The sequence below is a fragment of the Empidonax traillii genome, unplaced genomic scaffold (assembly GCF_003031625.1).
Source record: "Empidonax traillii isolate 1590-97213 ecotype Southwest subspecies unplaced genomic scaffold, ASM303162v1 scaffold407:size753175, whole genome shotgun sequence".
NCBI classification, from domain to species: Eukaryota; Metazoa; Chordata; class Aves; order Passeriformes; family Tyrannidae; genus Empidonax; species Empidonax traillii.
Window position 1 is genome coordinate 136942 of NW_020955600.1, and position 13930 is coordinate 150871.

Genomic DNA, 13930 nt, shown 5'->3' on the forward strand with positions numbered 1-13930 from the left:
CCCAAGGAACGGGTGTCCCTGTCACAAATGAGTGTCTGAAGGTCCCTCAAAGCATTCCCAGCAAAATCAGGTTTCGTGGAACAGTGTAAGTGTGACCAAGTTCATTGGCAAGGTTCACTCTGCTGCTTCATAGATGGTTAAAGCACACACAGAAAAAGCAAATTAAAACTGAAAATCAGTGATTGTAAAACCAAACCCAACCAAAAGTTATCCACCTGGAGGCTGGGGATGGAAAAGGGTCAGGATAAGAAGGAATAAGGGAGAGCCTCCTGTGGAGACACAAGGTTCAGAGTGGACCACACTGCCAAACTGAGCTGGACCAACAGTTTGGGCTTAAAGGTTTCATAGGATCATAAGCAGCACTTAAATGTAACAGCACTGAATCCACAGCTGGAGGCAAACAACTTTCCAAAGGATTCCTGCAGGATTTACTAAAAGCACAACTCACTTGGAGGCTGCACTTCCTACAGCTCAGAAGTACTTCAGGAGAGCAACATTCCCAGCTGTGGCATCCCACAGCCCTAAAGGAGTGTGTACAGGTATATCCCTGGGAAAAATTCCCCTGGAATTCAGTGAAGGACTCGGGTTGGATACCTTTGCATGTTCTCAGCAGGCAAAGGGTTGAGGTTTCAGCCCTGGCTCCTCCAAGTAGAGCGAACGTGAGAGTTTTGTGGCTCTGAGAGGTGTCCTGCTCCAAGGGAGATGCTGGTGCAGCCACCTGTGGTCCAGGAGAGCTCCAAGGGTCTTACTCAGGACCCCTGAGTAGGCTTTAGTCACAGTCATTTTCCATCCTGGCCACAATTTGGGTCAGTAACTTTGCAAGATTGATAAATAATGTTTAAAAATCTTTAAAAATGTTGTTCTGCTTGTTCAGGCAAGAAAAATCGGTTTCCAAGGCTGTGAGTTAAAAACCAGGGGCTCGTTATCCAGCAGAGCTCCTGGGAACAGCCTGTTTTTGCTGAGCTCAGGAGCTCAGCCAGGGGCTGTTTGTCAAGGTCAAGGCCTAAGGAGCATTTCTGAGGTCACAGCGTGGCCTGGGAGAGGTGGAGGATGTTCCACCAACCCCAGGAGAACTGTCCCACATTCCATGTTCTGGACAAGCTTCTCCAGATGTGCTTAATTGCAGAGTCCCCTTGGGCAGTTAATTCAGGGTGCTTTTCTGCTTGCTCTCAAAACTGTTGTTTAGGTGCTGCTGTTAAGTTTTAAAACCCAACTTTTCTCTTCCATGAAGCAAATATTGAAGTGAGCCTTCCCAGCCTCCAGTAAGAAGCAGAACCATTCCATTATAGCATCATAAAATGCAGTATCTGCCCCTCATGTGTTGATAACCCAGGGTGAAACCACTGGATGAGGTTTGGTCTTCAAGGCAAAGTAGAACAAAAACAACCCAAAACTCCCCCGAGTGTCTCACTTGGGGTAAGAAAAGATCTATTTTATTAAGCATATCAAAAGACCCAAGGAAAACAGAGTTCCTTCACTGCCTGGAATGGCAAAAAGGAAGTTTTTTAATATTGGGGGGTTGTTAGTCATAAAACAAATAATAGAGTTGTTTTCAAGGAAGGAGTGGGAGCAGAAATGTGTGATGGATTAAAAACCAAGCACATGAAACACTGCCCCAGGGATGACTTATGGATCAACCCCTGTCTCTGCTTTCCAGGTGGTACAACAATGTACCAGCTTCTTGGAGAAATCCCAAATGGGAAATGAGGCCCAGACAGGCATTTATTAGGATCAAGTATTCTAGAGATCATCAGCTCTTTTAATATCTTTAATGTCTCTGATTTTCAGTAGAGATACCGAATTTTAGAGGGTTTTGACTGACTCCTGAAGGTTTCAGAAATGCCATTGATTAATTATTGTGCAAAACCAGCTTGCAGGAGGATTCTGTAAATGTTTACACGTTGTCTTGTCTTTGGAATTGCCACAGATTACCTTGAGAAGGTTTAATTATTATTAATTATTCCTGATCTCCATCAAATCCTCTTGACTACAACGTTACTACAGGAGTGTGTAACCAGCCCCAGGTCACTTCAGAGCCTGCAGGTGTCAGTAACCTTGTAGTGACCTTGCTGCTTTCAACTTCAGTGACAGAACAGTGGTGACTTTATCCTGGGAAATGCAAAAATTCATGACCTGTCTTTTTAAACCTCTTGGATTTAATGTGTACAGACTTGGCCAAACCTGCAGTGTATTAAAAAATCATTCCTGCTGGTGCTGTTATTTAGGGAGCTGGAAAGGATTCCAGGCTTTCCTGGCTCTCCATGAGGTTATTGGTCTGAAAAGCCATTGGCAAGAAGCTTTTCAGTGCTAGGGTGCTTGAAGACCAAACATGAAGGTCAGGGGGGATCTCCTTCCTGAAGCATTGCAGGAAGCCTTTGTTCCCTCCTCGTGGAATGCCCTGCTGACTTGAGTCTCTGTTCCCTGGAAGTATTAAAGGAGTGGAAAAGCTGTTACACAGGAATCTGCTTCAGCAAGGCCTGTGTGGGTGAGAGGTACCGGGATTTATTTATTCCTAGTGGGGCTTCCCTGTGTCCTGAGGTCAGAAATGCTGCTTTTATTTGGAACTCTTAAATGGACAATGCAACTTCCTTCCATTTGGATTCTTCTGACTGGGAGAACTAGGGGGGAAGAGGGATGTGTTTGTGTAAAACTGGTTCTTTTCTGGAGCTCCTCTTGCTCCACCAGGTCCCTCCTGCTGCACCCCGCTGTAACCTTGCAGTGATGAGCTTTAACATATTCTGTGGTGAAACCACTGCTTTGGAGTAGAAGAGGGACCTTTATTTCTCAGTTGAAATGTCTCAGTGGGAACTTTGGTGGATCCTTAAACTCTGTCTTGTTTTGCAGTTGGCACAGAACATGCAGTGGGTGCTCTTTGCTCTGATGGAAAAAAAGGGAATAATGGGTTTGTCCATAGTTTTAGTTCTCCACTGGCCTTTTTATGGGTGAGAAAAAACAGTGTGTTAAAGGCTTTGGGTGTAGTTTCCTCCTGGCTGCCTGCTCTGTTCCTGTGCTCAGTGGTTGCCTGAGTAAAGTCCTTGGAAGAAAACTGCCCCTGCGGTGTGGCTGGTGCACAAATGCCTGGGATGGAGGAGGACACTTGCTTGGAGGCAGCTGGGAAGCTTTGCTTGCCTTCAGTTGTCTTCAGGAAGCTTCTGGAGTCCTGGAGAGCAGGATTTGCCAGGAGCTGAAGGTGTGCTTCAGGGGATTTCCACCTGCAGTGAGGCCTGCTGGGGTTCCAGGTTGGAACGTCCAGGCTGAAGAGCCCTGTGACTGCTGTCCCGGAGGGTTTGGAGCCAGAGAGCCCTGGCAGGAGCTCCCAAAGCTGCAGCACCCACAGGAGAAGCATTTCAAAGGGAAGAGCTCCTGTTCCAGGCACTGCTGCCCTTCACCTCCTGGCAAACCTGGTTCTTGGGCAGCCCCCGTGCCTGAGGGTCCCCTCCCAAAGGATCATTCCTTGGCACAGGGCAGGGATGGATATCCATGAGGGACCAGGAGAATTCCAGCAGTGCCTGTGTCACTCTGCTGCCTGTCCCACCACTCTGGGTGCTGGGGTTGTTTGTGGGGACCAACCCAGTTCTTCCTTGTTTACATCCCAGCCCTCACGCACCTCCAGCCACTTCCCCCGGGGGAAGGAGCTTCTCTGAATGTACCAGTTTTAATTACTGCCCAGCGCTTCGTTAATTAGCTGAGGAGCCAGGTGGGTGCCAGCAGCAGTCGGTGTCATTTGTTGGGGCAGGTGTTGTAATTATTCCATTAATGTGATGTCCAGTTAATAACTACATTCATTTACTGGCCCCTCTGCAGCGCAGGAGGGGGACAGGAGGGCAGTGGGTGCTGTGTCTCTCCCACCATTTGTCTCTGTGAATGCATCTGTAGGTAATGTAGCAGGTACCCCTGCAGTAACTCGTAGCACTGGATCCCACCCCGAGCCCGGGTGGACCTCCCTTGTCGTCCAAAGTGATCTTTGTGAGCACATTCCCAAACTGTGTGTAGTGCTGGCTGGCAGTGTCAGTGGTGCTGTTTATCTGTGTCACTGCTGAGGGACAGCTGGGTCAGCTGTGGGTGGTGAAACCCCCTGTTCCAGAACGTTCCATGATGGCCCTGTGTGTCACTTTAGTTCATGCACTGCTTGAAAAAGTAACTGTCCCATCTCTAGAGAAGCACTGTGGGTTTTTCTCTCTAAATGTGTTTGTCCCAGGAAGTTCCACTTGTATTATGGTTTATTTTTATTCCCTACAAAAATAAACACCTTGCCTTTTTAAAGTAAATAAATGGCTGGTCTGTTCATTGTTTATTAATTAACTCAAAGAACAGCTTCTCACTTGGAAATGTGAAGTCAATTAAAGGATCTTAAGTAATGAACTTATCTAAAAGTGAGTGTGATGCCACTTCCCCTTCCTTTACAGGAGGGAAACTGGGTGGCCTTAATGGTTTTGGGGGGTGCAGCTCTGCCCAGGGTCTTTAAAAACAACCACTAATGAAGCTGTGTTAAAACTTACTATCTCCTTTACACTGTGCTGCTCTGATTTTTTTTTAGATTAGATTTTTCTTTATACATAAACCCAAATATCTTATATATTAGCGCCAGATATCTTCAGTGTCTTCTTCCTCCTGGGAAGCTGTTTGTGCCTCAACCACAGGTGACTCCAGGCTGACTGCAAAGCGTCCAGAGGAGCAACAGAGCTTGTGGCTCTGAGAGCAGCTGAGTGCAGCTTTGTGGGTGATCCAGGCTCCAGGTGAAGGGATTTTCCTGGTGGCTTCTGAGTGACCAATCCACAGCCCCACTGCTGAGGGTGTCATTTAAAAATGTCCCTTTATCCCATTCTTTTTAATCGTGAATTCAAAAGTCAAGGGGAGGTGTTACATTTTCTGAGTGCAGACAAAACTCGGGTGAGGAGGGAGAATGTTCAGGGAAGAGGGAGATTCCAGGTGCAAAAAACGTGCCTTGTGTTTGGGATGGAGGTTGGAATCGATACCTGACTTACTCAGAGCTATGCAGCAACAGTCACACCTACTGTTAAATCTGCAGGGGGGGAGGAATGAGGGGATGGGAGCTGATTTGATGTTTTGAGGGCTTTCCCAAATGCTCCAGGCTGCCATTTGCCTTGGGAAATGCATGTGGATGGTTTAAATCTGCGCCTGGCAGAGCCGTGCAGGCTGTGTTGGTAATCAACCTGAAAAGAAGCATTTGGAGGTTTTTAATACTCGTGGGGGAGCTGAGTGACAAGGAGGGGACCTGCAGGAGATGCTGGTCCCGAGCTCTCCATCCTCCCCTGGGGCAGGATGAGGCTGTGACCCCCAGGGACAGAGCCCAGAGCTGTTATCCAGCCCCTGATCAGTATTTCCCACTGCACCGTGCACCTTAAAAGTGGGGATTTTCAAGGTATTAAGGCAAAAAATTAGGCCTGGCTCTTGGGTATACTCGGTCCCCAGGTGCTTCACAGCCTTTTTTTCCTTCTTGCTGATTTTAAATGTTCCTAATGTTGCCAGTGAAATCCTTAATTTACCTTAATTAGACTTGCCTTGCGTTTAATTGGATTATTAGCATTAACACTGACTAGAATTGATAAAGCTGCAGTTTATGTGGGGGGAAATTTGGACGAAGGGTGTGTTAATTGTAGCTTCCCTTGCCCGCAAACAGCTCCCAGATTGGAGCGTTCTCCTGGAAATTGTATTTTCCTGCTCTTTAGGGGAGTGGAGGGGTGGGGGGGATACAAAACCCAGTAGGCCTTGGAGTAACAACCCTGAGTAAGGGTTGTAGTAAGTGCTAACCCTTAGGAGGGGCTACTGAGTAACCAGTGAGTAAGAGCAGGGCAGTGGACTTGGGAAAAGCCAAAGCTGCTTTACAAACCTGATCTCTTTTGCTCCCTCTCTCTCAGCCAAGGACAGCTCTTGGAGCCTGCCCAGCTCTGGGAGAGGAGCAGGGAACCCATAAAGACACAGCCAGGAGCAAAAATCCCCATGGATGGACCTGCAGATTGTCAGGTGCAGTTCCTGCTGAGGGCTTTCCACCTGGCAGTGTCTCAGGCCAGGCTGGATAAACCTGAGCAACCTGGGTTAGTGGAAACTGGGTGGTTTTTAAGGTCCCATCCTGGATTCCAGGCTCCAAAAGGGAGCTCCAGAAGGCCTTGGAAGCAGGGAGCCCGATTCCTGGGGCTCCAGTGCTGCTGCAGTTCCTCAAGGGGGAGAAGAAACAGGTGCTGGATTCCTCCCTCATGTCTAACTGTATTTTGGGTGTTAATGCACCAAGTAAATTGGGAATTGCCTACAAGGGAGCGGTGGCTGTGCAGGGAGCCCGGGGATTCTGGACGGGTGTCTGTGCCCTCTCCTGGGGAATACCTGAATCGCAGGGCTGCTGGAGCCACCTCCAGGCTGGGCCGAGAGAGTGTGGCCAGCAGAATCCACAGGGAGAAGTGCTGGAATGGGATCGGCATGGAGGGAAACTCCCGAGCTCAGAGGCTGCACTGCGGTCTGGCAGCGACTCCCGGCTCAAAGTAGCCCCACTCAGTAGCTGCGTTTCTGACCTTGAGGACTGTTTGTAAATCCTTAATCCCTGCCAAATCATTTATTTGGGACTGTTTGACTCTAAACTTTTAAATCAGGATGCTTAGCAGCCTTAAATCCAAAAGCTCATTAGCTCTCCTCAGCTGCCTTAATAACCATAATCTCTTTAATGGAAGCAACTCTGGACAGGATTTACCTTCCCAAAAAACCTTATTGACTGGCATTAAGTACATTTCTGCCTTCTAATTCTTCCCCAGTGAAGGGAGAGCTGATAAAGGGTTGCTCTGCTGGAGCCCAGGCCGGGTCAGCCTCTGCCTCAGGACAGCTGCTCGTGCCAGGAGCTCCTGGAGGGAAAGGCTTTTCCTGACTCCTTGGCCTTCCCTGGAGTTTGAAGCACTGGGAAGCTTCTCCAAAATGGGTCAGGCTTATCAGTCAACTCTCCCTGGGCTCCCATCAGGGTTTCTCTGGCTCTGCTGATGTTACATCCCCGTGGGATGCACAACACACGTTCCTGCAGCAGCGCAGGGAGCACCAGGAGTGTGTCCGGGTGTGATTCCAGCTGAGGAGGTTTCTCAGCAAGTGCTTCCTCATTAGTATTCGGTTTAATCTGCTCCTTTACCAAAGAGCTGCTCTTGTTTCTAAGATCTTTCTTGGTTAACAACTAAACAGCAGCAAGAACAACAACAAAAGAATAAGCAGTTTATCATTAATTTCCCATTCAAGGATTTTGCTTTCATCTCCAAGTTTCCTACATTTCACATTTTCTAACATGTATTCACTCTGTTGTCTGCACTCCCTTTTTCTTTCCCTTTATAACACTCTGTCTTTTTAATGGCTGCTTTGATTTCTGTGTTCTGTGGGTTTCCAGTCAGGCTTGGCTTTTCTCTCTGCAACCTCCCCATTGTGGTTGCAGCTTCTGGACACTCAGCAAACCCTGAACTCTCCACTCCTGCTCCCACGTTTATCCACATAATGCTCCATAATTCCATTGGGGAAACTGACCTTGTTGAAGTAATAACCTATTTTTGGCTGAATTTGGAGAGTGAGACTATGAGGAAGCCAGAAGTCTAAACCAGTCAATACTGAGCATTTCCCTGCTCTCGAGCAGTGCCCACAAACCAGGTGGTGGTGACATGGGACATCACACATTTTGCAGAGCCCCCTGATTTCACTTCTGGCAGCAGTGGAGATTTTCCTGCTGGATAATTCGGTGCCCCTCTCGTTATCTCATGCCACTGATAACTCTGCCTCAAACTGCCAGGCTGCTCCTGCTGCACCACCCAGGACTTGGGAGAAGGTTTCAAGGGAACTGGATAAAATACAATTACACTTCCCAGCTGACAGCTTTTGATAAGAGCCCCAGTGCTGTTCTCTGCTCCTTTTGTTTGCCCTGTAAAGTTTCCTGCCTTCCTCTCTGCTGCTTACTTTTACAAAGCCACAGCCGTGGTTCCTTCTGGCAGGTGCATGCAGGGGAGAAGGAGCAGCTCAGGAGGGAAATCTGGACTGTCTTCAATGCCTTTTGTTCTTCTGGTGTTTAATAAGCAATTCTGGATGATGCAAATGGCCATTTTTGTTGCTGTGAAAGGGGAGAAGGTGGTATGGAGAGGAGTTAAGAGGAACTGGGGTGGCTGGCAGCCCTGGCAGAGGACCCCAAACCACGCAGTTCCCTGTGATTCCTGTGAGGAATCAGTGGAGCAAATGCTCTGTGTTTGCTCAGATGGGTCAGGCAGCCCCCAGCACCTGTCCCAGCCTCCCCCCACCTCGCTGCCCTGGCTATATTTACCCAGGGGGACCTTTCCAAGAATGGAAGTGGTAAGATAAAACCCCTGAGGGGCTAAAATTAGCCCCAGGCCCCGGCCCTGTCCCGCCGTGGCATTGCAGCTGCAAGCTCTGAGCCTGCTCTGGTCACACAGAGCCAGGGGCCATCCCCAGCAGGGTCCCCTCTCCTCTGCTCCTGGTCTGGGGTTTGATCCACGGGAGGACTCTCCATGGGACCCCCAAGGCCTCAGGTGCTGTGAGCACCCCCCTCCCCAGGTAAGGCAGCTCCAGGACCCCTGGGGTGGGAGGTACCTGGGAACCAGCTGTACAGGTGTGTTCTCTGTCACAGCCTCTTTTCTGGGGGCCACTGGATGCCTGGACAGCTTCTTCCAGCTCAGGACATGACAACTTTCTCTGAGGGTGGGCAGACCCTGGCACAGGTTGCCCAGAGAAGCTGTGGCTGCCCCTGGATCCCTGGAAGTGTCCCAGGCCAGGTTGGACGGGGCTTGGAGCAACCTGGGCTGGTGGAAGGTGTCCCTGCCCATGGCAGGGGTGGGACTGGATGGGCTTTAAGGTCCCTCCCAAACCGTTCTGGAATTCCATGAATTTTGGTTTGGGCTCTTCTGATTGGGGAGCCTCTGTGAGCTCCTCACACAAGTCCTTTCACTGTCCAAGTAACCTTCCCTTGAAGATGCTGTTTGTGTGTCCAGGAAATGTTACTGCTGCTCTTTTACTTTTCCACACTGTTCCCCTTGGAAATACAACTTGTAATATAACTTCCTTTTTGAACCAAATCTGCAATAACCCCCCCAGTCCCCATTAGCCACATGGGTGGGGTGATCCCAAAGCTCCAGAGCTCATTATCAGCCTGTCTAATGAATAACAGCAATGCTACAATTCCATCTATCTCGATAAATTGGGACAACGGGTGGAAGCCCAGCAGAGCTTTGCTGTCACTCAGAGCCATCAGATCTGTGCCACTTCCCCCAGCTGTGCCGTGGCCTGGCAGAGGGTCACTGGGAGCTCGGGGGCGGATTTGGGACGGGCCCCCCGTGGCTGCCCCGTTAACGACGAGCTCGTTTGCAGATCGAGGTTAATTGCTCGAGGTTAATTGCTCGGTGCAGCTCTTTGGCTCCTCCGAGGGGGGAGTAGAGACCGAGCTCTGCCTCTGCCGGGGGGAACCCGAGATGCCACAGGGCTGCCGAGAAATTCCTCTGCCCATCCCGTTTCCAGCTGGGACATCACATTCCTGTCCCTTGCTGCCCTGAGGCCACATCCTGCACCCAGAGCCCGCAGTCGTGGGGGGTTCAATCTCTGCTCAGTATGATCAGCTCAGCATCCCCCCCTTCCTCCCAGCACCCCAAACCCCTCACTATGAACATCCCAGACCCAGTCATGTTCCTTGGGCTTGAGCAGGAGGAGAGAGGAAAATTGTGGAATTCTAATGTTGGCATAGTTTTGAGAAGGAAGAAGCTGAAAGATGTTTGATCCCTAATCAAACTGACCCCCTTCACATTCACCTCATCCCCTGTCTTGAAACCCAAGTCCTGTAAAAACTGGCAGGGGGTAAAAACATTTCAACACTGCCAGCTTTTCATCGGGGTTTCCTGAAACACTTGGAATTGCAGGTGCTGGTGAGAGATTCCAGGAATGAAGCAGAGTTGGTTCCTGCTCTTTTCCAGTGTGCTCTCTTCTCCCAGGGAAAACTGGATGGGGATTGCTGAGGGTTTGGGAAATGGGAGGCTTTGCCCAGCATTGGGTGCAGGGGCCTTTCAAGACCCTGTGGCACCCAGAGCCTTCCTGAGCAGCTCCTGAGTATCCCCTGAGGCATCTCTTACCCTTTACCACCTCAGGGCTGATGGAGCCAGGCTAGGGGGGGGGTTCACCTGGAGAAAAGAAGGCTCCAGGGAGACCTGAGAGCCCCTTGCAGGGCCTAAAGGGGTTCCAGGAGAGCTGGAGAGGGACTGGGGACAAGGGATGGAGGGACAGGACACAGGGAATGGCTTCCCAGTGCCAGAGGGCAGGGATGGATGGGATATTGGGAAGGAATTGCTGGCTGTGAGTGTGGGCAGGCCTTGGCACAGGTTGCCCAGAGAAGCTGTGGCTGCCCCATCCCTGGAAGTGTCCAAGGCCAGGCTGGAGCAACCCAGGATAGTGGAAGGTGTCCCTGCCCGTGGAACTGGATGGTCTTTGAGGTCCCTCCCAAACCCAGACCATTCCATGATTTTAAGGGAATGTGACCCGTGTACCTTTGCCCTCTGTGGTTGCCTCAGCCCTTCACCCTCAGGGTTCCTCACATTGTGGCAGGACAGTGCTGCCCATCAGCAGCACCAGAACCCAATGCTCTTTGTCCATGTTTTTTTAAATCTTCCCCATACTGTACATTAAAAATAAGGCTAAAAAGCTGGTGTTGGTGTCAGGGGCTGGTTCTCACCCACTTTTGTCATCCTGTAGATCTTTGCCTTTACCCTTTACCATGAGAGCAGCACGTGGGCGACACCCCCCCGAAAATGAGCCTGATGGACATCAACAAGATGTTCTCCATGCTGCAGCCCCGGGAGGACGAGCAGGAGGACGGCGGGGAGAGCGAGGAGCTGATCCGGGCGGTGTCCGAGGACGACTGTGAGACGCTGTGCCGGCTGCTGTCCCAGGACAGGTACAGGCGGCTCATCAACCGCCGGAGCGGCTGGGGGGTCCCCAGCACCCCCCTGCGCGTGGCGGCCGCGCGGGGCTGCGCGCGGAGCCTGCGGCTGCTGCTGGCCCACGGCGCCGAGGTGGACGGGCTGGACGTGAAGGCCCAGACCCCGCTGTTCGTGGCCGTCAGCAACGGCCACAGCGAGTGCGTGGAGGCCCTGCTGGAGGCCGGGGCCAGTCCCGCGGGCAGCATCTACAACAACTGCTCCCCGCTGCTCCTCGCGGCCAGGGACGGGCGGGCGGACATCCTGCGGCAGCTGCTGCAGCGCGGGGCAGAGCCCAACGTGCAGGCCAGGCTGCCCTCCTGGGCGGCCAACTCGGTGTCCTGCTCTGGCCCCCTGTACCTGGCGGCCGCCTACGGCCACCTGGAGTGCTTCAGGCTGCTGCTCCTGCACGGCGCCGACCCTGACTACAACTGCACGGACCAGGCGGTCATCGCCCAGATCAAGGAGCCCAAGACCCTGCTGGAGACGTGCCTGAGGCACGGCTGCCACAGCCAGTTCATCAGGCTGCTCATTGACTTTGGAGCCAACGTGTACCTGCCCAACGTGCCCGTGGACGGGCGAGCGCCGCGCAGCGAGGGGCTGGAGCTGCTGCTGCAGGCCAGAGGTAACCTGGGGGTGGGCAAACAGGCACTAGGTTTGCTTGTTTAGGCTGCTGCTGGTTCCCCTTCCCTTTATCTTGTGCTTTACCCGGGCTTTCCTTAAGCCTCAGCTCCCCTTGCAGCATCATTTGGCTGCTGCCCCATCCCTGGAAGTGTTCAAGGCCAAGTTGGACAGGGCTTGGAGCAACCTGGTCTAGTGGAAGGTGTGCAAGATGGGCTTTAAGCTCTCTTCCAGCCCAAGCCATTCCATGATTCTATGACTCCTACAGCCTGGTATTTCCACTCCATTGTTGGGATAAAGGCTGCTTTTCACCATTCCTCTCCTCTCTGCTGCTCAGTTTGGGGTCTCCTGTACTGCCTGTGTCAAGGAAAAATGCACTTCTTTCCATATGAGGATGGAAGGTTTCCCCTCCTTGCCCAGCTTCTGTGGAACTTGTGCTGCAAAGCTGTGTCTGGGTCTGTGTCCCCAGCACAAGAGACATTTGGTTTTCCTAGAATCATGGAAAGCCTTGAGTTGGAAGGGATCTTCAAGGCCATCTAGTCCAACCCTGTCTAGTTTTGATCTGCTGAGTTGGAGGGGAACAGGGCCTTGGGGGTGACTGTCTCATTATTCCTGTCTCCTCACACAGCTCATCCCAAGTCCCTGCTGTCCCAGTCCCGGCTGGCCATGAGGCGAATCCTGAAGCAGCCTGGCCACCTGCCCACCCTCAGAGAGCTGGAGATCCCCACAGTCCTGGCCAACTACCTGCAGCACCAGCCGTGACACACGGCCCACCTCCGGGGACAGCCACTCTGACAGCTGGGAGTGAAGCTCTGAAATCCACAGAACCAACAGGAATTTGAGTCGCAAAGTCATTCCTGTCTCCAAAATTGGTGCCTGTGTGAAAGGGGCCTTCCCTCCCCAGGACACCTCAGCTCCTGGTCTGCATCAGAGTGACGGTGGGGCATGATCTGATTTCCCTGAGTCTGCCTCTAAGCCTCTTTACTGAGGGATTTTTCACCTTTAGTTGGTGTTGGTTGGAGAAGGGGTTGGGAAAAGGTGTGGAAGGCAGAGGGAGAGGAGCAAAGGCTGCTTTTCCCTCATCCCCTCCTGGGGGACACAACCAGGTCTGTGCCTGCAGGTTCCCCCACAGTGTGGGGGGCATCTGCTGCCCCTGAACCCACTTTCCCAGGGTGGGCAGGCCCTGGCACAGGTTGCCCAGAGAAGCTGTGGCTGCCCCAGCCCTGGAAGTGCCCAAGGCCAGGTTGGACGGGACTTGGAGCAACCTGGGCTGGTGGAAGGTGTCCCTGCCCACGGCAGGGGTGGAATGAGATGAGCTTCAAGGTCCCTTCCAACCCATTCCCTGATTCTGTGATTCCCAGAGAGCTCTCCAAGAGTACCCTCTGTTCAGCAGGGGCAGAAGTGGGGCTGGACCCAGCCATGTGTGCCCACCCTGGCTGGGAGGGGTATGCAGAGTCCCAAAACCTCAACTCATCTCTGGCCCCAAACATCATCTTCCTCCCCCAAAAGTGGTTCATGTTGTAGCTGAGGGTCTTCTGTGACTGGGCAGGGTTGGGGTTTTAATTAAATGTTGCTACTGTTGCTGTTAAACTCTTGTGATCCATTTGGGGACATAGCCCATGTTTGGAAGAGCTCGGCAGCCCAGCTGCACCGTTGAAGGGATGCAGGGAGTCGCTGTGTCTGGGGAGTTTCAGGATGAGCCTGGAGTGGGGTGTCCCAGCACCACCTCTGTGACTCCATCTCTCGAGCCTTGGGCACTGGGATCCCCTCACTGGTGGAGGTGCCTCCCTGGCTCCCCCCACAGCCTGGAGCTGACGGATAAAACCAAGTGCTGGTGATGCTCTGGAGCATTTTGGGATGCAGCAGAATGTGTTTTATCCTGCCCTAATGGCATCCCAAAGGGCAGCAGTGCCAGGCAGAGGTAGGGGGTGGGAGCTCCATGTTAGGAGTTCCAAGAATCACTCTTGGCCAAACACAAGATTCCTGCAGGATTTATGGGCTTGTTTCAAGGGTCCTGGGATCTATCAATCAGCATCTGTTAATTAGGCTGTGGGGCCTCTCCCAAGGGGAGAATCAGGGCTTGGATGTAACTGGACAAAGCACTGGGAATTGCTCCATGGGGGATGATGATGCTCATGGCCTTTCCCTCCCCATCCAGACACCACCAGGACATAGTGATGGTGATCCAACAGGAGATGGGGGGTGGGAGAGGGGACACTGTCACGCTCCAGGGGGGATTTCCACCTGTAGGAGGGGTGAGGGTGTCTCTTCCACACCAGGGGGCCACGTGTCACTCCCACACTGGGATCTGAGGGGGCTTTTGGGATTTGGGGGGTTCCCAAAAGGGGGGTCTTCAGTGTCGGGCTGCC

The 13930-nt window shown here is 52.1% G+C and overlaps 2 protein-coding genes across 2 annotated transcripts in view; both read left to right on the forward strand.

The window, feature by feature from the left end:
• Window positions 1-13497, forward strand: part of MTMR8 (myotubularin related protein 8) — a 32461-nt gene extending 18964 nt beyond the window's left edge. The window contains exons 15-16 of the mRNA XM_027893811.1: window positions 9685-9695; window positions 13487-13497. The gene's annotated coding sequence lies outside the window, so the exon portion shown is untranslated. The remainder of the gene's footprint in view (window positions 1-9684; window positions 9696-13486) is intronic.
• Window positions 10468-12413, forward strand: ASB12 (ankyrin repeat and SOCS box containing 12). The gene is made up of 2 exons (XM_027893812.1): window positions 10468-11565; window positions 12190-12413. The coding sequence occupies exons 1-2, from the start codon at window positions 10773-10775 to the stop codon at window positions 12321-12323; spliced, it is 927 nt and encodes a 308-aa protein (XP_027749613.1). The 5' UTR covers window positions 10468-10772; the 3' UTR covers window positions 12324-12413.
• Window positions 13498-13930: the final 433 nt, after the last annotated feature.

Excerpts from the sequence above, each read along its gene's own strand:
- ASB12 (XM_027893812.1), top strand. The coding sequence starts at position 10,773 with ATGAGCCTGATGGACATCAACAAGATGTTCTCCATGCTGCAGCCCCGG. Across the intron at positions 11,566-12,189 it reads GCTGCTGCTGCAGGCCAGAG|CTCATCCCAAGTCCCTGCTG; the intron begins GTAACCTGGGGG and ends CTCCTCACACAG.